The 26,863-nt window shown below is 38.3% G+C and overlaps 1 protein-coding gene across 1 annotated transcript in view; it reads right to left on the bottom strand.

Moving 5' to 3' along the window:
* The window catches only part of NAALADL2 (N-acetylated alpha-linked acidic dipeptidase like 2), a 224,557-nt gene extending 213,041 nt beyond the window's left edge, over positions 1-11,516 (bottom strand). The window contains exon 1 of the mRNA XM_026045231.1: positions 11,282-11,516. Within this exon, the coding sequence (XP_025901016.1) occupies positions 11,282-11,516 (235 nt within the window). The remainder of the gene's footprint in view (positions 1-11,281) is intronic.
* Positions 11,517-26,863: the final 15,347 nt, after the last annotated feature.

Raw genomic sequence — 26,863 nt, 5'->3', positions numbered from 1 at the left:
GATTATATATATTTTCCCCCTCTTGAAAAATCAACTCTCGGACAAGTTCTACTGCTGAAATTTTTGTTGACAGTTTATGAGGAGTTTTCTCTCAGAAATCTATGTACTTCAGTCAGAAGTAAACCCCATGACTGACTTTTTCTGTAAATTTACAGAGTTTTAAAATTTAAGGGAGCTTTAAAAGTAAATATATCTCAAAATGTTATTAAGTATTGCATCTAAGAGACAGATGCYGTTAAACACACTACTAAACTTCTAAATTTTAAGCTTTCACAAAATGTAAGGTAGTATACTTGTCTTTATTTTTCTTGATTGCCTCTAGAAGGCTAACATATTATATATATAAAAACTCTTTTTAAAACTYGGCACAAATCCTTAATCACTTGTCCAAGTACAATAAGAATGCTGAGGTTTTATCGGGAGATTTTGCCATAGCTCAGAAAAAAATATTTTTTAAAAATATTTTCAAGTATTTAAGGTCTTCATATAATTACCACTTGAAAAACAACTGAAACATCACATCATAAAACCATGCCTTGAATGACATTCTGTTCTTTTCTTTCCAGTGATGTGAACGTCTTCAATTTTGTATCAAAACTTTAGAATTGTGGCTATGTAGCTGTATCTAAATATTATATTTCTATTACATTTGAATTATATCATGACAAAGAGCAAATCAATCAAATATACCTCTGGTTCCTTTTCTAGAGGTACTACTTACACCAGGCACTATAGAGTTCGTAACTCAGAAGGAAAAAGGACACTCAGTAAACAGAGAAATTTCAGCCAACAGGAAACTTCCACCTAAATCTGCCTAGTTCATAGCAATTACCAATTTTTCAAAAACAGAACACAYTTATGGAAAATATAAACCTTCACTTCATGGACCCAAAGCATATTGTATGAGTCCTAGTAAATGGAGCAACGCCAGGAAAGAAGATGGAAAAGGCCAGGTTCAAGCCTCTGACCAAGTTGAAGACACGGTAAATAAGAATCACCTGATCCAAAACAATTAGAAGGCTCAGAAAAGCCTGTTTTACCATGGGCTGTGAAGAACTGGTCTCATTTGCTCATCTGAAATAGTTATTTTTCAAGGACATTGGCTTTCTCTTCCCACAACAGACAACCTTGTGCAAAGCCTGTAGGGCAATTTTTGCCCCCCTTTTTTTTTCTCCATAAAAGCCATCTAATAGGAAAGCAGTCGATAGCATTATACCTTTTTTTTTTCTCCTTTTTTTAATATGTAAATGCTTCTCCAATTTACATTTCAGTATAGATGTATATTTTACAGCGAGTAAACATATTTTTCATGGATGAAATGACACCTGTGTCATTTTATGAAGAAAAACAAGTTACAAAGCTGAAGGGAAATAATAAAAATAGCTCAATTATGTTTTATTTCTACTTTATCAGAAGGCATTAAGAATTAAAGCACAGATTCACCGTACTAAGACAGAATAAAGAACTGGAAGATTATTCTTCTAAAGGTCACATTATCTTAACAAAGCACCACTTTCTGACAGTGTGACATTGATAGTGAAGCAATATCTGCATTTAACAGAAATTGCTCCGAGATCCGTGCCCTCTGCACTCTAAACAAAGAATTTAGGTATTTTCTTCAAAGGTCACATTGAGAACATCACGGAAAACAAGCTTTCCAGCCTTGCGCCAGTGGCTGCATATAGATACTTATAGAAACATCAGGCACAGGGGCTGGAGCAATGCCAGAGTTGCCAACTCCTCTCTCGGAGAAAATATTAAATGCCTTTTCCCAAATTTTTCTTTCTTTATTTTGTGCTACAGGACAAATCTGTCCTCTCTAGTGCTCACTCCCTGAAATCAGTGTCTTTGGAGAAGGTGCAGCAGCGTTTGCTACCCCAAGAGCTAGTGAAAAAAATAGGTGCAAGGCTAGAAATCAGCTACACTCCTGCCTGCCACAGAACACGAGGTCCCTCCATCAGCCCCCAGCTCGGCTGGTTACATAAGAGGCAGCTAAAGCTGGCTCAGGGGAACTGCTCCAGAACTGAAGACGATGACAACCTAGTACTTAATGTGCCACGGAGCTGATGCAACKCAGAGAGCAACACACGGGCAACCCGGTGATGCCCGACATGCTCAGAGCCCCTCTCGAAACCCTCACGGCCAAATAGCTGGTGTCCCTGCAAGAAAAGCACCTATATTGAAAGGTTATTAAAAGGGCAGGAATCAAAAAAAAAACAGCAGAGTAGCTCTGAAAACTTGCTATTAAAAAAAAAAAAAAAAAAGATATTTTAACATAAGGAGTGTGAGACACTAATCTAAAAAAGATTAATAAAAATGCAGCCAATGAATTATATGCATTTTTAGTGAATGTGTTGCGTTTTCAGCAGTCATCTGCTTTTCTGACCTTATCGAGCATTTCAGCTTCTCCAGATCTGCTCGAGCTGTTTAGCACCAAACAAACCAGCCAACTGGAGAGCTGTGAAAGCAAAGAACCTCAGGGGAACACAATTACTAATTCAGCCAGGAAACACTGCTTTCACGCAACAGTTTATTAAAAYGGCATTCCCTTGAATATCTTCTGTCTCTAAGTTCATCAGGGTATTTCTATCCGTATTTTAATGAAGATCTTTGGGGAAAAAAGGGGAATCTCAACAGTYATTCAGAAGTATTGCTACGGTGAAACGTTATTAATTGTAACGCCGCTATAAAATAAACTGCTTATATAACACAAACCACGTTTTTTTGGTATTATGCTGTTCATTACCTGAGATTTCACTTGGCTAAACTAACTCATCTGCTGGCAGAGCCAAGAAATGGGRAGGATGGAGAAGGAAGTCAGACCAACACTCCAGTTGGGGTGTGAACCTCCAGTTGAGGTCACAGAGACTAGCTATTTCTACAGAGTCTCAATCCATTTTTTTCATTTCCTGAAAAAATTTAAGTCCAAACTCCACCTACCAGAGTAATGATGAACGACATGACCTCATTTTTACTCTTTCTTCCTCTTCTTTCACTCTTCCTCCTCTTCAATCCCCTTGTTAATAGAAGCAGACTTCAGATGAGACTGACAGTATAAATATATTCCTCTTTAATAAATAGCACTAATATTGTTTTTCACCAAATTAACAAGGTATTTTTCTTCTCTTGGAAAACTTTTACACCTTATTATAGCAATCACTTTTTTAATTTCATGCTTCCCTAATTTTATTACTGTTAATTTACTCATTTAATTCTAGCTATTTTGTACCATTTATTGTGAAAGTGGCAAGAACGTCATAGTTTTCTGATAAATAAAAGTTAAATGGGTTTTTGAGYCCTACCTATCAATACAGTATGCCGCTTCTCACCATTAGAAGTCCTCCGAGATCTTCCGATAATCTGTTTAACGAAGTCTCATTAAAAATCCTTCAGCCTTAGAACAGAAGTGAAGGCAGAAGAAGCCYGTTGACCTGAGAAGCCTGAAAGGGCTCTGGTCTCAACCCAAGCTCAACCCAAGGCCAGCTGAGCTTGGCGGGCACCATCCCTCTGATTTCAGCAGATCAGCAGATCCAGTAGATCTTGAAATTTCTTTATTGTTTTGAAAGCCAAATATAAAATCAAAGCTTTAGTAAAAGCATTCCTCTAAAAGATTATCTTTCATTGATTCTCAATTATAATTATGATTAATGTTCCCTATAGCAAGATAGACTAGAGGGATTTCAAATCAAGTGGGCCTAAAATGACATCTGTGCTTAAACAGGATGAAAACTGCAGCTGCATAACCACCACGCTCTGACACTGCACAGGTTGGATTACACTACTTGGATTTATTCTGAAGTTTGCAAGAAGGAAATTAAAAAATCAATTATTAAAATATATGAAGGAGAATATTTTACTGTTTTCAAAATTATATTCTGGATACAAACAATTCCTTGAAAACAAGATGCCTACAAAAAGCTTTCAACTTAGAAAAGAAACGCACTCTGGCTCCACAGTGTCATTCTTTGAAGTTGATTATTTAGATGTGTCCTTGCTTTCAGTTCTGGAGATGCTCAAAAACACGTTCAGCCACGTGAGGCTAGATATCAGCATGCATCTCTTTGGAATAATGCCGTTCAATTTTTCAAAACCCTTTAGAACCGCATTTCAGGAAGGAAACAACAATACTCTGAAGAGGAAAAAAATACAACAAACACGCACACGGGAGCTGTCGTATTTGGCTCGTCCTCTACGTTGCAACTTCAAACTCYTCACCTCTCCTCTTCCCCCTTTCTTGCTCCTGGCTCATTTTGCTTGCAGGAAGGCACCAGCAAAGACTTCGCTAACTAAACCAGCTGGTGCCTCCAGGGCCCTGTGAATTACCAGGGGGTCCAAGTTGCTCTGAAGGCGCAGGGCAGGTCCCCGAGGTCCCGCCGGGATAGCTCGTTCCTGCTGATAAAAGGCACTTTATGCAAGGAGCGAGCTCAGGGGAGCGAGGCAAGATGCTCAGGACACCTTCTGGCACTCGCACCGGGAATGATGTCCCGTGCACAGGCTCCCAGAAGAGGAAAGCGGCTTAGTCAAGTTCACCAAAACCACGGCAAACAATATTCGCTTTCCTGACAGGCAAGTGTCTTCACACGGAAATACTCAAGGCTTTAGGGATGAGCAAATATCCCTTTGGTGCTTGTCTGAGCTTGCTCTGAAGCAAGAGGCTATTGCAGCACCTCGGGCGCTTCAAGAAGCGAGACCAAGCAGACAGAGGGGCCTCCTGCCAGCCAAGGTGGGCTGTCACGGACGCTGTGCAACCATTTAGTGCAAATACAAGGGAAAGAGGAAAAAAAAAAAAGGAACATGGAGTTTAAGGCAGAAGATGTTTAAGCATGTCAATATGGTTTCTCATTCATTCCCAAATTGACTCTTTTTGGAATGTAACTGAAAATACTAACTATTAAGAAAAGTTAATCTGTGTAGCAGGGTACAAGGCTGCAAAGACAGAGCCAAGGGTGACGGAACTGCTCTCACTAGAGCTGTCTACCTGTTCAGGAGGCTTTGAGCACTTGCAGTTGTTAATGTGACCCAGAGACCAATTCTGCTTTAAACTGGACTGATTTCTATCCAGAGCACCTCTCCCCCGAGCCCCATGTGCACTAACATGCTGCATGTTGGAGGCAGATACCACACTCTGAAGGCCAAGGGGCCTCACAGCAGCAGGGAGGCTCTAACCTTAGCAGGTATGATGCATTTTTAAATGACAATTGTGTCAAATTTAATAAACAAACCCACCCTACTAAAATTCAAAACAAAGATTGTAATTCTATAACTGAAAGAACTGTGGTCTTAAAGTTTATTCTACTTTTTTTTTTTTTTTTTTTAAACATTGTTAGTCTTGCTGGCAGACAGGCAATCCCAACTTTTCCTTTTTGTGTCATTAAGGCTTACAAGGCTTACTGAGGCAGAGGATGATGTAATTTTCCACAGGCTCTGCCTGGACCAGGTAAAGGCATGTGAGCTCCTCCATGCAGGTGCTCAGGTTGAACATGAGACCTTCCTTACAGATTAGCCTTCTGCTTGGCAGCAATARCAACAAATCTTCAAAGAAAGGGAGRAAAAAAAAAAGCTCAAAATTGAATTTGCGAAACAAAGGAAAAAATTTTTAAGAATCTTTTCCATTAATAGCATTCAACTTCATATTTGAATTCATTTGCATTGCATTTTAATATCTTTGAATTACAGTTTGCCCATGTTCCTGGATGAAGATATGGGCAACTTGCTTCCTTTACAAGAAGGTGGCTCTCCAGCACTACTATACAATACTATATTCCACATAAATTAGAATGTATTGCATTTATGAATATTAGGGTTTTTTGGTTGCTGTTGTTTTTGGGGCTGCCATGTTTGCACAAGGAATCTCATGATTCCTGAGGGAAAAAGAATGATAAAATAGTCTTCTTTGCAGGAAAAATAAAAAGAAATAAAACAAAGCAATAGTGACATAAAAAAAAGGCAATTTCGTTTTTTTTTTAAATAGTCAGCAAGCACCCCAGCAAACAAGAATTGTGGCTACAATATCCAAGTGTGGCTATAGAGCAGTGGTGCTATCTCCTTGTACACAGGCTGTTTCTTGTGCAGCTGTGAGAAGGAAAGCTGTTGTTGCCTTGAATCCCGTAAGCATCCCTTTATAATGACATATATATGTCCCATATATGTCATTACATATACGTAGGTCACATATAGATGTTTATATTCCATGTTAACAATGAAATCGCAGTCAAAACATGCTCAAGTATTAAAATTACAGAACATCTTTTAGGTCATTCAGTCTTCTCTCTGCTTTCTGAACCCAAAGTGGGAGGGTTAAAGCAAGCAAACCAAACCATGGCATTTACAGACCACCTGTAATTAATTCCTTACAGAGTAGGGTATTTTCCAATCGATCCCACTGGTCCAAAAGGACTACTGGAGTAGCAGCAAAGCCATATTTAATGACTTGAAAAGGAGCATTTCAGCAACAAAAACTGAGAACAACGTCTTGTTTTCAGCAGGAAAAGAGATGTCAGCAGTTATGTCCACAGATCTAAAAATACCTCCAAAGATTTCATAAAGCACTATGAAATTCTTGGAGGCGAGGAGGAAGAAGAGAGAGAGAGGAAAGGAATCCAACAATTAATGCCATCCCGTTAATTAAATTCACTTATTAAACTCGTTACTAATCAAAAGAGGCCAAAGATATGTTTGCTGCTSTTCTGGAGAAGGATCTTTGTGGAATAACATTTGTTGCTACATAGACCAAAATTCACCCTATTATCTTCTGTTCTTTACAGACCAGATATCATTGTCAATTTTTACATTTGCCTTTCCCATGTTTGTTCAGGCATTCAGACAAATAAACCCAGGTAAGGAAATCAATAAATCTTTTCTAGCTGCCATTTGTTATGAAAATAATACTTTTGATTTGGCACGGACTGAGCAGACACATTCTCATATAAATCTAGATGTACAACCGTGCTACAGATTTGTTCTCTTCCTAGTCTAAAAGGTTACTCTGTTATAAAGAAAWCGGAACAAAATATGTTCCTTCAACTTTAAGCTTTGGGTGAGACAGGGCACGTTCAAACAAGCAGTAGTGCTTTTATTCATTTTAAACTGAYGTGAGTAGGTTAATATAACTTTCTGATTTATCCTGGTAAAATCAAACTGCTAAATCCCCATCTTCAGAGAGAGACTAAAAGTCCAGAGTACTCAAAAGCACAAATTTCTTGGTGGATTTAATATGCCCCTAGTATGCCTCAACAAAACACATCTGAATATGTTACTGTGACAGATAATTTTACACATTGAACCACACTTGCACATGTTCAATGTGGAAAGGCACATTTATAGATTTCTACATCTAAAGGCCCAGAACACAGACTTTTCAGAGCCAACTATCACACCAAGATCCTACCACCAAAGGATGCTTCCCTACACACAACGTGACTTAAAACCCATCTCTTGAACCAGTAACACGCCCACTGAAGGGAATCCTTGGAAAAAGGGGCACATTTTGCTCACGTTGCAGGCAAGGGTTGCTAGGCCAGCTCYGCAGCAGCCCTCCCTGCGCCAGGCCTCACAGGGCTGTCGGTACCACAAGCTCAATGGCAACCTTAAAACATGCATAAAATGTTCCTGCGTGCTCCAGCGACGTGTGCTGAAATGAAGAGCTTGGCATATGCAACTCCAGTGCTCCAAACATTGTGTTTTTTTCTTTTTGTCAAGGAAGAAGGTTTTCAAATACGAGGAATTATAAGCAATCATCATTACTAGCTGAAAGGGAAAAAGCTGAAGATTAACATCCTCAAGCAATTTTTGAAATACTGCTTTTAAAAGCTCTTTAACTTATATCATTTTAAAAGATAATGCATGCTGTTAGACAACCTCACTTCCCCTCCTTTCTTCAAGGAACACTTCAAAAAAAAAAAAAAAMGAGGAAAAAAAAAAAGTTCCATAATCCATTTGTATGTCTCCTGTGGGTGGTAATACAGGCTGGATTCTCATCTCTCTCATTGCTGTAAATCACCTTGAAATCTCACTGGATCCACCCTGCTACCCACTGCTCCAAAATATATAGGTTGCTCTGACAACCAAAAGCCTGTACTTTGTACTGTCGTATATATAATTTTGTCAGCCTAGACAACCTGTTGGCAGATATTACAAAACAAAAACTACAGAAAGCAAGAAAAAAAAAAAAAGAATGAAAACATTGCTTTTCCATGCATACTTTCATAAGATAGTCAAGTTCTTAAACTTCAGAAGAATATCTGAGAAAAGATGCTCGAAAAGGAAAACAAATGAGATGTCTCAAAGTTCAGCTTCACTGYAGAGCTACTTGTTTAATACTTTATCATCAACACCAAGCAGCACTCTAATGTACATCTTCATTGCATACATAGCAGTTGAACGTATAGCCTTAAAAGGGGCAAAAACAAATCTCTGCTATACTGTATTGAGCATCTCTTCAGACACCTCCTGGAGAGTCACAAGGGCAAATCAGAACTGCCAGTGCCACACAAGAAAACACAGGAGAGAGCAAGCAGGATCTACRGAGGAGCCACCAGCACGCAGAAGATGAAGAGACAAGGACACGCACACATGAATATTCCTTGACAAAATGTTTCACTAAGCAACAAAAGCAGTGTTCCAGCATGTAACTGCTGGTGGAGGTGTCATAGAACCATTATGGTTGGGAAAAGACCTTCCAAGATGATCAAGTCTAACCAGAAGCCCTTCAAYATCATGCCTGCTAAACCCCAAGTGCCTAATCTAYACGTTTCTTGGATGCTGCTAGGGACTGTGACTCAACCACTTGCTCGGGCAGCCTCTTCCAATGCTGGACTACTCTTTCTGTGTAGAAGTTTTTCGTAATACCCAACCTGAACTTCCCCTGGCACAACTTGGAGCTATTTCCTCTTGTCCAGAACATATTTTCAGTATCACAGAGCAATCTGAACCTAAGGGCTGAACCACAAAGCATCACAAAAACATTAAACTTAATTAACTTAGCAGTGTGATTAAACAGCGTGATTAAAGATTGCTGACAAACAGGATTTTCTGCATTTTACTTGTTACAAATGCTAACATGATCTACAAAATCTAAGGGAAAGCCTCTAATCTAAGGGAAAGTAGGATGAAGACGCACATGCATCGACAAAGACACCCAAGGCTCAGTCTCCAACAGGCCTGGAGATAAGAGTTGACCTTGCCCACCACAGAAGATAACTAGTGTGTACTAATTATCTGGAATTTTCTAAAACTAGCATCAAAAAAGTGCAATTTTCAATTCATACATTTTACTTCAATCAAACCCTAAGTGTTACACAAGATACACTGCAAGCTATGGGATTTCCCAACTCTCAACAAAGGAAAATAATTCCATCTTTCTGTCTCCATCCTCAGTACTGACATCAGAGAAAAGCTACAGATACACCTCTGTGGGAACTTTTCAAGTATTCCATTTCCATGAAAGAACATATCGAAAACTAAGAAATCAAGAATCATTTTTTTCCCCATAGCAATTGTTACATACATCAAAATGCATTTAAAAATGCTAAGTCTTTATAACATCCAAGCAAAACCCCTCTCAAACTATAATGGTATGTGGTTCAGAGCATGAAACAGCTCAGAGCACAATATTAAATACATTGCAATAAATTGTTAAGTAGGCAGATACTATTCTCTCCCACTTAAGCTCAAGATGTTCACGTGAGCTTAGAGAGCTAGACTTCAAGCAGGGCTGTGTTTCTCCAGCAGGCCTCTGATGATGTTTTAGTAATTCATCTAGTTTCCTCTGAACATGAGGGCACAAACAGACAAATGGTTGGGACCTACCCAACCCTTTTCCTCCTGAACTTTGAGCTATGCAAACAAAGCACTTGAGGTCTTCCATAACCTTCGGGCTCAAGGTTTATCTGCACTTTGCCCATGACCCAAAACTGGATCATAATTTAGTAAACTAGTAAACATAAAAACATAGTGTTGACATTTGAAGGAGTATATATACGCATATGCATTTGTGCATGTTTACCAAAAAATAACACACATAGATATCTCAGATCCACATCTAGAAAGTGGCGAAGTGGTAGACCACAGCATTACAGCATCAGGCTTTAGCACAGTGGATTCTGCTATCCCGAATCTATTAGACAGTCTCCTAAACCTGTACTGAAAGGGTTTTTCTTCCTGATAAGGCAGCAATTTTATTCTTCAAAGCTGTTACCTACCTGTGAGTATCACTGAAGCTCAGCACCACTCAGGTGCTAAAACCTGAAATGACTGTTTTCTCATAAGGTAATAGAGTTAAAGATTATTTAGGAGGGAATAGATTTTTTTTTTTTTTTTTATTCCATAAATGTGATGGAAATCATCTGCAAGAGCATTCATTTAGAACCACTTATGATGTTAAATTATTTCAGACTAGGGCTTCACTCCAGCACAGTATAAAAAAAGTTATATTAAATCTGACTGAAATATTTGCAAGCTCTAATACCATTTCAGCACTGAATTTTACGAAATCAAGCCTATTGCAAGACTGGTAGCTGATTATTCATGTAAGTAGTGAGCCATGGAAAAACAGTGTTGATATCTTACAGGCAGAGTTGTATGAACATTTGCAGCAGCAGAACAGGATACTCTGCATGAACAGAGTTCACCTTTCCTTATTACATGGTTACAAAGAAATTCTCCATATTTTACAGATTTTTCCATCTGATAAATGTCTCTCAGTGAAATGAGTCCTTTTACACAAGTCTTGAGACCCAATGAGTTGTAGCTTGTTTAACAACATGTTAAACATGTTTAATATATGAATGACCACTCAATTGCATATCCAGATATGGAACATGCAAAAAATATTTTCATTTTCACAATAATGACTCTTTCATAAATTGAGTAATATCTCGTTTTGGGTATGTTTTGAAGGCAGCTTCRCAAATAATACACATTTAAATCTGCTTTTAATGCAAAATGCTTAGCATTGAACATGCTAGCAAGAAGTTGCATGCATTTATCATCCAGGAATTCAGACCAAAGCTGCTTTAGAAATTGCAACAGTATTTGCATAAATCTGGTGGTCAGAAATGCATAGGAAATAGTCATTTCTCCCCRAGAACACCTCAGGACAGAAATGTGTACAGTTGGGTCATACCCAACTTTTTAAAATCCTATCTACTTTTTAAATCCTTGAAGGAACATAAGGCAGCAGAAGTTTTGCATGTATTTCGCAGGAAAATAAACACTGATGAAGAGCAGGTTTTTGCCTTCTGTATACACTATGTGCTCATGCAGAGCAAGCATCAGGCTTTACAGCCCACGGAGGAAGCTACTGCTACGGTGCCATAAGCCAAGGCAGCGACACACTGTGATCCTGGTGGCTTCCTGAGGGACAATAAGGATACACCACCACAGACCCACTCACCAGGGGCATTACATGTTGACACAGAGAGCGCAGCTGCCTGCCACCAGTGAGGCTGACGGATGGTTTTCACACCAAAGCTGGCAATGACAAAAGAGGTTTTAACATAAGAATCTTCCCAGTACATGTAGGGAGGTAGCGGTTTAAGCTGACACGCGAGTCAGGATATTAAGTGTGAGTGACACCAAGACAAATATGCAGGTGAGATGGCTTCGGAGAGCAACATTTCCCCACTGATACCTTTTTTTTTGGTGCTAATTGCTAATATTGCTACATGCAATGAGGGGACAACTGGTCAAGGTTCTTTGTCCAGACATCCTGATTTCCCACACTGGCCCTGCCTCACACTTGGTTTTCTCTGGAACAATGGAAAAGTCAGGCTGGGTTCTTAGGACCATTTCTTTACTATGTACAGCAGTGTAAAGGAACTGCAGCACAACGGCTGGGCAACGATGGACAGAGACGCAAGATGAGAGGAGGCAGAAAGGAGATCAGAGGTGACTCAGTCCTCTTTCTTAGGGGTGACTTGGTTCTCTTTCTTATGACCCCTATTCTCCTTCATGAAAGGTAAGTGCACTCATCATCTCCAGAGGCTTCTCTGAGCAGCACTTAGCTGCCTGCCGAGGGGAAAAACTCACAAGATATTTRGTGATGACCCCCTTTTTCTGAGAGCTAACTTTCACAACTCTAGCTTTACTCATGATAATGCCAGCATATTTCCAGAGCTAATCATCCACTGGCCTTTCCACTGAACGCTGAGGTTCACTTAACAGGAAACAGTCTTAAATGTCCACTTGTGTTTGAATTTTTCCATGAATCAGACCTTCAGCTATCACTCCTGATGGACTCTTCCAACTAACTGTGTTCTTACTGTGTTCGCGTCCTCTTTTTTTTTTCTTAATGACCTATTTTTTCTGCCTGTATCTCATAGGCATCTGCTGCTTCTAATTAGCTTCTCCTGCCAAACAGATCAGATGAGGTTATTTATCTAGTCTAGTTTACTCATTATATGTATTACATATTTTGTAAAAAGTTGTTAGTAAAGGAGACCTATAAGGAGATGCTCACACCTATGATGCAGCCAGGACAGTATTAGCACATACCCGTGAGYGTGGTAGGGAAGAAGTACAAACCACCTTCTCACCTCTGCTTCCCGCCAAACATTTGATGTTTCTGCACTTAATTCACTAGGATCTTCCCTAACCCCTTGACAGGAGGCCAACCTGTCCTAAGAGGTAGGACCCACTTACTGCAGTCAGCACAGTGCAGCAAAGTCAGTCTTTTTAGGAGAAAAGCCTTGAAAAGGATACCTATTCGGGGCAAGATCAACATCTGCTGCAWATAAAACCTCAATTTATATTTGCTAAGGATCTAGTCTGCTGATGAATACTCTAATATTCAATTATCAAAACAAGAACTTCATTTTAATATAGATGAGAACCATGRGGTAAAAGACAGCATCCTGCAATCCATCATGGTTAGCATGATTTTAATGAAGCATCAGTAGTGCTTATGGAACCAGTAAGTTTCTGGGCACTACTTCTGGATCAGTAATAAAAGAAAAACAATTTCATTCTCTAGCTACCTCCTAGAGCAACTTAGCATATCATATATGAAGAAGAATTATAGTCTGCTTGAGAACAGATACTTAACTCCCTACAATGCAGCAATAAAAGATACCTGATCGGAGATGAAATTTCAAAGCTTTGAGTTTGATGGGCTTTAAGAATACCCCTATGTAAAGTATATTTTACAGCTTTCTTTTTTCACTTTTCAAAATCATTGTTTTTCCAGACACATTTTAACACGAGCATATGAGCAAAAAAATTCCAGGATTTTTCTTCTGTTATGTCAATTTTTAACCATTTGTTACAGGGCAAAGTCCCGGATCAAATTCTTCATAAATCATGTTTCTAGCTCAGTCTTCATCTTACAAATGTAAAAACGTGCAGAATCAGACATCAGGACGACTGCTCACAAAGACATCTTCTCAAAGTCCATATGCATCCCCTATGGCGGATGGTATCCACACATACCCTCCTTCTCAAGGAGCTATCCCTCCCCTATTCAGCTGCTTTAACTTCTCTTATATTTACTGTTCTCTGAAGAATTTTAATAAATATTCCTTGTACTACCCATAAAGCAAATAAAAATGCCTAACTAACAGTCAGCACAAATGCCTCTGAAGCAGCATGAACTCTTCTTTCATACAGGATCATCAAGTTCAGCATCATGATAAAGGTTAAGTTTATTAAGCATTAGAGAGCGCCAAATTTTCATCCTTCAATCTCCCCCCCTTTTTATTTTTCAAGAAAGTGCAATAAAAGGAAGTATACAGCTAAATGATGACCTTTAGAAGTAATGCATGTAACCATGGAAGGAACTATGCTGTATTTGATTTTTAGCTTTTGTAAGAATAATTACTCTGACACACACTAATTACTTGATTTTTTTTGTAGATGAGAAAAATAACAGAATTTGTTTTCCTTTAAAGAAATTGTGCTCTAAATACAATATCTGGTGAATAATCACACTGCTTTTGTACAGCAATATAATTCTTTTGGAGATCCATTTTAACCTTAAATTATAAATATATATATATACATATATAAAAATCATTAGGGTAAACTACCTGAGGGCATTATGTACCACTAATTTTTCAGACAGTAATTTTTTCATGGATTTACATCACCAAAGCAGATATATAATGTTGGTCTCTGAAATAACAGAACAATAGATGCCATCAACAGAAAGCCTTAGCAACCCAACGCATCCCAAGATGTGTTGATCTTGATCTCAAGACTATTCCCTGGTGCACAACTACTGGATAAATTTACCAGCCATGCAAACAGAAGGGCATTTCATTTGTAAGAAGAAGTATTAACAACACTGCTAGCGTTGCTTAGAGTTCACCTCCATGGTATCTAGGTATGCAGCCAGAATCATCTCCAAAACTATCATGCATCTGATCTTCACAGTCTGTATATTACCAAGCAAGCTAAAGCCAACATGGRTTTTGCACAGTCTACTGCAAACATTAATAAAGATATTCAGTGAGAATGTGCAGTCAGACCTCAGCTACACAGAGCTGCAACAACCGCATCAYGCATTACCCAGGTCAGCTGAGCCACAGTAACTGTGTGGTCACCAGCTCTCAGCCCAAACACACAAGGCAGCATTATAAGTAGCTTAGTCCTCTTTCACTTCAGGCTATGCCAAGTCAAATACAGCCTTTTAAACAGCCTCTTTCCACCCCAGGAACYGCCCTGTGTAAATGCTGATGTAAATAAGAGCGGCAGCTCAGAGTCAACACAGAAGGTACAACTCTTCATTTAGGCAATACATGTAGGAGGGCTCATATGTGATAGATGCCAACGTACATGTGCAGAGACATCTGGATTCTAACACGGGGACCAATTTTGGAGTCTAGGTGTTCCATCTGTGGCATCCTCGACTTGTTCTGGAATTCTGGAATTAATTATTTAACAACCGAGAGTGCCTTCCCTATCAAGTGCCCAATTCAACAGGCAAGAATATCACAAAATCACATTTTCTCTCAGCAGTGCAGTGAAAACTGAAGTATTTATACATCATGGAACCATGTCAACAACAGAGAAAGAGAAATTCCCTAAGTGATCTTTCTTTTAGTGGGGAAAGCAGTGCAAAAGGGAAAGGACAACCTACGGTTCTGTCTCTGCTTTGAATGTGCCAGAAAAGAGATATGAACAGAGACATGAGTCTTGGCAGAAGGTGAAAAGTACATATGTGACTTGAGCTTTTCCACATTTCCTGGAGGGAAAAAAAAATAAAAAAGTGGAATATGCTCAAAGAAAAATGTGGTCTATCTCTACACCAGCTGCTGAGGAAGTTTTCATTTTCGCAAACCTGTTCTAAGTAGGCATTCAACTGCTAGGCATCTCACTTCCTTGGCATTAGAAAGCTAAATCTAGATATTTATTTATTTTTTTATTTATTTGACAGGCAGAGGGTGAAGAAAATGCTGTGTGACAGGAGGAGGACAACATTTTGTAATTGAAATTGCATATTTGCATTTGGTGCAAAGAAGGAAATACATCGATGACTTATACACTAGAGTTGTATTGATATTATTGTACTCTTCTGATAACTGTAAATGAGGAATAAGATTACTACTGCTGCAGCAGATTATCCCCATGGCTTCAACAGAATTAGATTAAATTGATGTTTCAGTTGTGCTTAATCTAAATTTCTGTCTTCTAAACTGTAAGCTAATGGATTTTAATCACCCCTTCTCTACCATGTAATGTTAAAGGTTCATCTATTTTGCTTCCCACCAATATGATTAAACTCTTATTCAAGCAAGAAAACATTGTTAGTAAGCAAATCAATTTCTTTTAAAACTCTCTCATGTACTACCAGCTAATAGCTTCTTCAATCAAAACAGTAAAACCATAGTGTTCTTCGACTCAAGCTTATTTTCAAGCTAAAAGCTCAGCTTTGAGGGCGATGCTTCCCCCTGCTCTGCCTAAGGATCCTAGGCCACATCTGCAACACAGAACATAATTTTGACCTGCCTCTCTATACAGCTCATCAATGCTTTGCATGTGCGCAAGCATTTGGTTTTAAAGTATCTATGGTAGAATCATAAACGGCTCAATATCTTGTTTTTTAACTTATTTAAGGATGGAAAGAATGCATTTCTTCTTTACAAAGATGTAACCCTAATTTCAAGGATAAAACGCCCTGTGCTATTATCAAAAAGTTATAAAACATCTGGGATCTAAGAATAATGTGGCTGAAGGGTACTATACATAACAGAAATAAAATTGTAATTCATCATCTTCTGTCTTTAAAATGATGCTGCACTCATATTAATTATGGATGTTAAGAGATGCAAATGGTATTACAATGCCCTGGGAAGGCTGGCACACCAATTGCTGGAAAAGCATAAAAATGTTAAATTTGCACAGTATTTTCTCAGTGAAGTCTACCAGTAACATCATTTCACAACACAATACTTTGCCCTTCCTTTACCTTCAGCAGTAGCTGTGAAAACACGTCCCTCTGTAAGCTCTGGATGCAGACAGCTCCATCCAACAGGTAAGCACTGCTGTYGGGACAGGGAAAACTAAAGGATTCCTTAAGCTACCTTCAAATAATAAATAATCAAATAAGAAGCCCACCAATATCACAGCTGATGAGTCATCTCAGTAATGCATTTCAGGATTGGCAAGGAGCAAATACTGACGCTGCCACGTGCTTTCCCAGGCCAGGGGAGTCAATGCAACCCCTGGGCACAGGGCAACACAAAGAAAAAGACATTTATTCATGAAATTACAATCTGCCTTGTCCTGCTTAGCAATAGTTTTACTTCTTTATGCAGCATTAATAATATATTCTTATCTACTTTCAGTATTGCTCTTAGATGATAAAACGCTTGCCTCATTAAGAAAAATAAACTCTTCCTCTAGCTAGGCTACCTGCAGCAGCGCTCCAGCAGATAATGTTGTGGAGAGCTGACTGGTCATAAAGCATCAAAGGTTTGAATAAAAGATGACATATTTGTCTGAGCTAGCATTTCTGCCAAGAAATTCAATGCAAATCGAGAATTTGAAAGGCCTGAGAAGCTAAATGTTGACGCAAAAGAACTCTAGAGATGACACTAGTCCGGAAGGAAGAAAAAAAAGCAAGATATATCACATAATTAACAGATGCATACTAAATAGGCAGGATTTGGAAGAGAATCCTCCTTCTGTAAAGGTTTAAGAGTAACTATAAAGCTGTCACAAGCTTTTTATTAGTACATTACAGATGGGATTTAAAACTGACAAGTTAATAGCCCAGATCTCCCTAGAGCATCAAACTCTGGGTAAGGCAACTCCTTTACCTGGAGAGATCAACCCWCAGCCATACTTTCCCACCACACCCCAGAAAATAGAGCTGCTGTTAGCTTAAAGATCAGATTTTATTGGAAACAGATTAAATATTTGCAATATTTATTACTCACGTAAACACTTCTTCTACAGAGGTTCCTAGATATATATCAGTAGCTTCATTGCAAAACTTAATAACACTCTGTTCCCTGAGAACTGCTTAAGCCATTTTAGAAACCGTTCGCACAAGAAAATAAAACATAAAGAAAAGTTGTGAAATTGTCAGCGCTCAAACCACTTTAGTACTGGAAAAAAAAGAAAACAACTGTATTGGAAAGTTGAACAGACTTAGCTAACATTACATATGCCCTTCCAGTACCTAATTAGCTGATAATACTCTGGGCGCTTGTAACGTACAATTCAAATGCCTTGCTTACCAATGTGTTTAGTATTCTGCAAATAAATCTTCATAGCAATTAAATCCCTTGTTATTATGAAAATGCTTCCATACTGTTGTAATAGCAGAGRATAATGCAGTCAATGCTACTAATCACGAGGTTATTCTTTGAATAATTGCAGGATTTATGAGTAATCATTCCTAAAGATACATCACTATTCAGTGCAGAGTACACAAAATCTAATACTACCTTTCAAATAATCTGATTAATGTTACGGTATCCTTTAAGTGAGGCATGTACATAGAAAAATTTCCTGAACCACTATGAAGTTGTATTTTACAGTGCAGTAATTTACTTTAGTAATTTTGCAGTAATTTAAAAGTGCAGTAATTTACAAGTATAGCCAGACAGCAAAATCTATTTTTCTTCTCACTGTCTGAAAATATAGCTAAATCTCAGGTTTGCTGTGAGAAAAGGTTACTGCTACTTGCATTTCCCCTATAACAGATAGGCAAATAGGATATAACATTTGTTCACCGAAAAGCTTCATGGGGAAATTCAGGAACAAGCTCTATTAAACATACAAGCAAGAACCAGCAAGAAGCTTAGAACAGTGGTTCTGGTTTTCTTTCCTTCTTCTGAGGAGAAGGTTTTCCTTCTCCTCAGCTTTCAGATGTGATATTCCTCATCTCTTCAAWGTCTATTTCCTCCAATTTCTTATTAGAAAGCTGAGATTTTAGCCTTCTGGATAGATGATACTGAATTTTAAGGGCAAATTATGAGTCATTGCTTCTCGGGACAAGGTAAAGTCTTGTGAATGGAATGACTAAAACAGAGAAAGCCAATCCAACAGGAATAAAAAAGAGCACAGAAGTGCTTCTTCTTATTCTTTTCTACAAAAGAGATATTTCCAAAGATGATGTGACCTGCCAACACAAGCACAGCACATTCCTACATGCATGAGCCAAACTGCAGTAGCTGTAGTATAGGTCAAGTATAAAATCATTTGCTCTTATGCAACCAGACTAGCACTGAAAAAAAAAAATAAATACAAAATAAAAACMTCTTCTGTTAACAGTCATCTTTTGATAGCTGTTAACAGGACTTCATGGTGTAAAAAGGTGCTTTCTGCATATAGGTATTCTGCATGTACAGTATGTTAGTGTGGGAGCTATATGGAATTCATTATTAGTTACTGCTTTATATTACCTGCCACCTTAACTATATATTTAGCAAGAGGTATCTAAAAMAAATTGCAATTAATTTTATGAGGTAACCCCAGATTCTGAATATAGGACTTACTATGTACAAAACATAACGAATATATGCAAACAGATGAAAAAGTCAGTGACCTGCTATAGATGAACAAATCTGTTTGTTTTTTTCTTCAGAAAAACACTGGTTAGTCAGGAAAACCACTCGATTAGAAAATCCCTCCAAAAACAGAAGATTACATATTCCACAGAGAGATTAATAGTAGCTAAGCTGTTGCTTCTGGTCTTTTGCCCAGCAATGCTTTTCTAAAGGAACAGAAATACTACTGTGCCAGCCATCAGTACACATCACATGGACTGCACCTCTTCCTTTTGCTTTAGAAAAAAATAAAATAAAAAGAATTAGCCATGCACCAAAAAAAAGCAACATTTACTCACTTTATTGTATCTTAATYAGACGGATGAAAACTCACCTAATAGATATTAGTATCATTAGGTCAAGCCCATTTCACAGTATTATTCAGTAGTGTCCCACTTAACACTTTAATACACAATAGACAAAGAAATCTTATCCTAAGCACACAGATACACTATTAGACRAGTAAAATAGTAAATAAGAGATACAAAAACTCAGTAAAAAAGTAAAACACTATTTTCTGTAATTCTGTAATTGTAATGGGGAAAAAAAATATTAAACTCAATTTTAATGTACCCAAGTCACAATGATCAACTACATTCCAAATACRAAATATGCAAGAGGCTTTTGGGGCAACAAATTATTTCTAACAAAAGAGATCATGGTCAGGTCCTCTACTCACATAATGAGCACCAATGCACACGTCCATTCCCACTGTGGTTTCAGTAACAGATATTAAATGCACTTTCCTAGAGGGCTAAAATTTTAGATAGATTCCATAGCAGATAAAGAGGTCTGAGACACTACATTGGCTTCATCACATGAACCCTTCCCTGCTCAACACCTTTTCCCTAGCAGCCCAGATGCCAACCAACACCTTCTACAACTTAAACTATTTTGAAAGGAATTCAGTGCACCAAGTCACACCAAAAAGTTGCTAAATTCAGGAAGCACATACATCTTAGCCCATCACTTGAATCAATGCACATAAAACACATGCAACAAGTAAAGGCAATAGCTTGTTTCAACAAGATTTATATTTATCTGGTATTTAAATTGTATTTTTCACAGCACCTGGGCATTACTATTTAATTTGCACATGCACCACAGTATCACCCAGAAACATGAGTTCACAGAAGTAATAAACCAAATAGAAAATGAAAWATTTCAACACTGTTACAGTAAGTGACTGGATTTTCCAATGCCACACAGGTGTCTATTAGGTACCAATTTGGTAGGCGTTCACTTCAGCCAGGAGCTTCACAAGAACAGTTTATTTGGTGCAGCAAAGGGCCCAAACACAAAGCCTGGCAGCGCTTCCAAGAAGGCAGCAAAATCTCTACTAATTTGTGACTGCTTCTGCTTTAGCCAGTGGAATTATTTATCCCTCAAACCTGCAATGCCYAAAGGGCATACGACAATTTATTTTGATTCAAGAGTTTGGCTATTTTTAACTCTCCTTTTAACAGACAAATGTGCATCTCCTTGGTAACTACTTGTGACTTATCAATAACTACCCAAATCTCTCCAACATGAATGKTGTTGAGTGATTGAGGTTCCCCAACACCTTCCCACTGCCTGACTGGGAAGCTGCACTAGTGGACTGGACTGCTTCTCCATCCAGTTGCTGGCACTCATTTAGACTCCAATTCCAAGTAGTTTTGGCACAACCTAAACCAAACACCTTGAGGATTTATAGAGTGGACACAATCCCTCCCATTTTTGCTCCTGATGTTTGATCCAGCTTGTGCTTTTGCACAAGGGAGATATTCCACAGGTCCTCCTGCCTGCAGCTTCTTAAACTGCGCCACGGAAGGGACCTATTATTGATGGCACAACACATTATAATGGAATTTTAGATAGATCTTATGGATTTCTTCCCCCTTCACCTATCAGTATTATTTTAGAGTGAGGTTTAAGCAAGAGTCAACCTGGCTTTTGTTTTAATCTCTCAACTATGACAATATAATTAAGCTATGAATGATATATCAAAGTGCCATGCACAAAGACGAATCGACAGGAGTAATTTTTACCTCTCAAAAGCCCCCTTTTCATATATCATAATATCCTGTAAAGCAAGTCCACTGACATCTGCTCGACTGTAAAGGCAATAGCTTGGTATAAACCTCAATTCATCCTTCAAACAGGCAGATGTGCTCCCTGTTTATTACTAGCACTGTGCACATTCCTGCGGCTGGAAGCAGCATCAGTCATTACTCCACTTCTTTATTAACTGCTCACTGCAGRTTGGAGGGCAGAACTTGCTGTACAGGAGAGGGCTTTATGTAAGCGCTCAACTTAAAATATATATTTTGAAAGTTTCATCTTCTTTATAGATACTTTGCTTCTTCTGGAGGTGTTTAATTATGGAATTTAGTGTGCCTGTTTAGGACCCCCAGATCCTAACCTAGACCCTCATCCTGGATGTCATCCCTCCTTTTGGGAAGGACAAAAGGGTGATCAGGAGTAGTCAATCTGGGGAAATCATGCTGAATCATCTGACAGCCTTTCATGACAGAAGGATGGGTAGAWAAGGGCAGACCAGTGGGTGTTGCCTACCTTGACTTCAGACTTTCGACACCATCTCCCATAACGTCCTCATAGGATAGCAAGCTCAGGAAGTGCAGGTTAGATGAGCAGATAGTGAGGGGATAGAAACCTCAGAGCTCAAAGGGTTGTGATCAGAGTTGCAGCRTCCAGTTGGAGGCCTGTAGCTAGCAGTGCCTCTCCTAAAGGTCAACGTTGGACCCAATCCTGTTCAATTSACTCATCAGTGACCTGGGAAGTGAGAGGGCCACCTCAATAAGTTTGCTATGACACAAAACTCGCCAAAGTGACTGATGTCCCAGAGGGTTGTGCAGCCATTCAGAGGGACCTGGAAGCTGGAGAGGAACCTCCTGCAGTTCAACAACTGGAAGTGCAGAGTCCTGTACCTAGGGAGGAATAACCTCAGCCACCAGTACAGGCTGGGGGCTGGCATTCTGGAGAGCAGCTCTGCACAGAAGGACCTGGGAGGATTCAGAGAACTTGTCTTTCTGGTGGACAACAAGTTGACAATACATTCATTTTCCAGTTGCATCTGGAAAAGCACTGCCATAGTCAATACTGCCGTATTCAAAACCCGCCTGGACACGATCCTAAGCCATGTGCTCTAAGGGACCAAGTTTGCGCAGGACGCTTTGACTAAATGACCTACAAAGGTCCCTTCCAATCTTAATCACTCTGTGATTCTGTGACCCAAATAGCTATTAAAAACAAACAGAAAAAAATGCTGCATGCAAGCTGTCACTGCTCCTCAATTTATTCCTATATTTAAATGTTCCCAGGTATGGAACTGATTTTATGTTTTCACCTATAACAACGAGAACCTTGGTTATGGCTAGGATCCTACTTTAATGCAATTATCATCATCATTGCCATCATTATCAGACCAACCAATCTGAATATATGCTTCTAATGAGGTGGTATCTTGAGGCACTTAATGTTCAGACTTTTTTTAAATAAGTATTCTATGCAGAGAAAAAAAAATGAAACTTTATCAGACTGAAATTAGCATTTGGAGAGCAACTAGGCAAAATCTGATTAGAATGAAAAAAACCACCTAGAAGATCTGATATAACCTAGCTCTTCTRAGGGGTGTTATACTTGGTGGGATAACAGATACAGCTTGGCCCAGAGGCAGTTTGCTTGTATCTTTGGGTTCCTCTGCAGAAGGGCAAAGTATGTTCTCCGGAAGAAAGAGAAATAACTTCGCAAAAGATTAAATGTTCCCCTGTGCAGACAGTAGGTAGAAGGCAAAGATATTTAAGTGGCTGTTTTGGCAAAATGGAAATTTGGAATTTGAATGTTTGGGATATTAAGAGCCTCATTAGGTTTATTTAAGTTCCACTGCGAAAAACAACTTCCAATAGCTCCTCCTCCTTTTTCTTCTCTTTACCCTTGAAAAAGCACTCGGATTATCTGTGCTAAAGCAACAATTTAATTTCTGTTAACGTTACAGAATCAATACCAGAAGAAAACAGTATACTGGATTATATATGAGAGAGAGAGAGAGAGAGAGAAGAATTAGATGCTCTCAAGAGACAAGTTCTCACTGGCCTGTCTAAATAGCTGTTAATATGTGAAAACCCCTCACCACAGGGCAGGGACTGCTCTTGTCCATTGTCTGAACATAAATAAGGTTAAGAAGCTTATCATCTAATTAAGAAAATAACAAAGTTGCCTGTTTTCTGTATATTCCTGTACAATTCAGCACAGCCAATCTCCATGCCTGGGAAGACGAAYATGAGCAACAAACATTAGACTCCAAACAGAAGTGACTTCCAACCAGAGATGACTTCACTTGTCAAATAAAATATTGATCCTGACCTGTGAATAATCACTTCTCATCCACGTAAATCATTCTTTAGCGCATGACTGGATTTGAAACGATAGAAAAAACATTTCAGGTATTTCTATCTAAGACACATTTTCAGATAYGTGTTTGGGGCATTTGTATGAGAAAGTAACCATTTCCAGGACTGGCATAAAAAGAAAACTGAAGGTGAAAACTTTTGCATTATCTCTGAAGGCAGTAGTAYCTACATCATGCTCTGATATCCATCCATCCTAATGAGTACTGTGATTTAGTCAGAGCACATTCATAAAAAATGATTCATAGCTGTTATGCAGCCACTTGATGTTAATAGCCAAGTTCATGTCTTAAATCACAGCTGCTTCCCTATGATAGCCAAGGGGCAAAGCAAGGCTTTTGATAGCAGAGGCAAGAMTACGTTAGAGAGACTCTTTATAAAAGCAACATTTACAGGAAAAATGTGAAGCAAAACATCAGAAGAGCTACAACCAAATCACTAGGTAACAACCAGATCACTACTTTATATAACAATTTGCATAGCTAAGAACTTAGCCATAATATTCTCACGCACTGTTCTCTACCCATGTTAATACTGCCAACTATTTACTATATCCGAATTAAAAAAAAAACACTTTGATACAAGATATTGCCAAATAATTTAAGTGTTCTCAGTATTGTACAAAGACACACCATAACCTATGTATCTTTAACAATAAGAACTCTGTTCTTTCACACGCTATTAAGCATCAAACGCACACCTAAAAATGTTCTATCGATTAAAAAAAATACAAACTTACATTTGGTGACATGATCATTAAAAAAACACAAGGTCACTTCTGGCTTGGTTAATCTGATATTTAATAGTTAAGGAAATTTACTAATTTTTAACTATATTGAATAAGGTATAGATCATATAATATTTTAAGAATTGAGCATTAATCACACCACAAAGAAACAAGCAAGTTGGTGTCTTCAGCAAAGCTATTTACATGCCTCTGGTTGAACATGTTAATGTATTTTGCTGGATCATGCACCATACTTCATCTTGCAGGCATAAGCCTTTACTTTACATGCTATACAGATACATCTTAATTTATTGAAACATTCAATTTTCATACATGGTAAACTCTGGAGCTTTAAAGAATATTGTTACTTTAGACCCTGGAGAACAAAAAGAAGGGGGAAAAAAAAAGAAAAAAAAAGGAAAAAGAAATGAGGAAAACTGGCATCTCACAAAAGTTAGCAGGGAGGCACACGATATCTGTTGAATCTTGAAAGCTTCTTACTAGATTAACCACACTGCCTTCTGCAAGAAACACGTGCATTTTTGACTAGAACAATCACTGATGCTTCACTCACTATTAGCAGGAGCCCACTTCCTTTACTAAACACTATTTAAAAGATCCAAATTAATCCCACAGAACTTCTGAGAAAGCAGAGAATGAACTGGACTTTGAAAGACAGCAATCTGCCTCCACTCTTCTGGCCAGTAATGGCAATAACAGAAACACTAAACTCCCCTTGCCTTACCAAATATATAGCATTTTCAAGAAGTACCGAAATTATTACCAAACTCAGGGGACGAGGAAGTAGAGAAACAAGAACAAGATGTACAGGCACCCTACCAAAGCTAAATAACTGCTTGGATTAAGTAGGTCAACTGCAGATATATATTATTTCTTTTAAGACTGTCCAAAAAGGTATGAAGAAGCTGCATGCGACGGCATGTTCGGAAAGAATTTACAGCTGCAAACAGGCCTGTCCTATTCAAATCAAGGGAGGCAAAGTTGAAACCACCTACCCTAAGGAGCATCCACTGGAAAGCCGGTCTTATTTCAAAACCTGCTTGCTGCAAAGCTGCTGTAGAATAACAGGAATGACTGATGAGCACACGTCACACACCTACTTCTTAATGATATTTTTTGTCAGGTGATTTACAAGCAGGAACCAGGATTGGGTAGGAAATCATCATCTTTGTAACTGTTGTCCATTTTGCATTAGAAGCAACTGCTATTTAATATACATGTATACTGCAATTGCTGTCTTTTTTTTTAATATTCTCTTAAGTTTTCTAATAATACTTACATTTGCAAAATGATTCTCAACACAGAGCTAAGCATGCATATCCTTTATAAAAAGGGTAAAAGAGGCCAGGAAAAAGCTTGTACAGACTTTCCATTTCAGGTGAATATCTGTGTTCTGAAAGGGGGAAAGAGTTAGTAAGAAAGAGCTCGGCCCTTTTCTCTTGGGGATTTTTTTTTTTTTTTTTTTTTTTTTTTTGGTGGAGAAATTAGGAAAGGGCTATGAACACACGTGTGTATTTCTGAGTTGCTAAGCACACAGGGAGATTTTTGATTAAAAAGACATTGATGCCAAAGTTATTTTCAAAGATGAGAATACTATCTCATGAAATGTCCTATCTTACTGCAAAATTTTAAAAGGCAGTTTTGGAAAAGAAAAAGTCAAAACTTGAACTCAGGGCTCAAGCAGGCCAACAGAAGRATCTGGCATTTCAGGAAGCCTCGAAACATTACTTTAATAATGAGAAACTGATTCTAAACCCAAGGAAACCTGAGACTTTCCTCTAAATATACATGCCTCAAGAACAAGGTGGTTAGTCCAGCAGATCCAGGGATCACATGAAATAATTCCAGTACACCTGCACAGCACAGAGAGACCCTCAGCCTCCCTGCAGAAGCCCCAGGGAGAGGCCAGCAGAAGTCCCTACCATCAGCATCTTCTTACATACATTCTTCTCGGGGCTACTCACCTGTGCTGAACCCCATTTTTAGAGTGAGGGAAGTGGAAAATAGAAAAATGAAGCAAAACAAAGCAAGCAAAAACAATGTGTAATTTTTCAATTAATGCAATTTCTGGAGTATCGAGTTAAGTTCTGGAAGTTTCTGCCTCCAAYGTATTCCATTTATATTAATAACATTGTACTGTGCAACTATCAGCTGGGTTCACCAAATCCATCCCTTGCTACTATGATTAATAAGAAGCTGATCATTTTGGACCAAACTAACAACCTACAGCAACTGATATAGAGAAAAGGATATTTCTCTTTGTAAACAAGGTCCTCAGTCTTTTTAGTTAATGAAACCTTGGAACACTCTATTCAGTCATATTACATTCTCCTTCACCAAAACTACCTATTTACATAGATTTGCATAGATTATGCAGCAACTACTATTTATTTGAGATTCATTATTTTTAAATTGCCCTAAAACTTAAGCTTCATGCTTAGTGTAAAACTGTGGTAATTGTTTCTTCAAGAGCTGAATAACAACCATGGCCTTATTTTTTTCCCCTCACTGCTACTATTCATCAACACTCATTTTTGAAAGACAAGTTTTCCACTTAATATCTGTAAAGCAGATTCCTAACATTTTAAAGGCATACTGCCACATTTAAAGAAAATACCAGCTAAAAAMCAGGAAATAAATTTCTCCATTAGTTTTGTGATTAGTACTCCATTGTGTGTGTATTAGAAGTAATTTTAAAGAATATTAAATAAATT

The sequence above is a fragment of the Nothoprocta perdicaria genome, unplaced genomic scaffold (assembly GCF_003342845.1).
Source record: "Nothoprocta perdicaria isolate Ctin4 unplaced genomic scaffold, notPer1 scaffold_4, whole genome shotgun sequence".
In the NCBI taxonomy this organism is placed as follows: Eukaryota; Metazoa; Chordata; class Aves; order Tinamiformes; family Tinamidae; genus Nothoprocta; species Nothoprocta perdicaria.
This window is presented reverse-complemented; position numbering and strand designations above follow the sequence as displayed.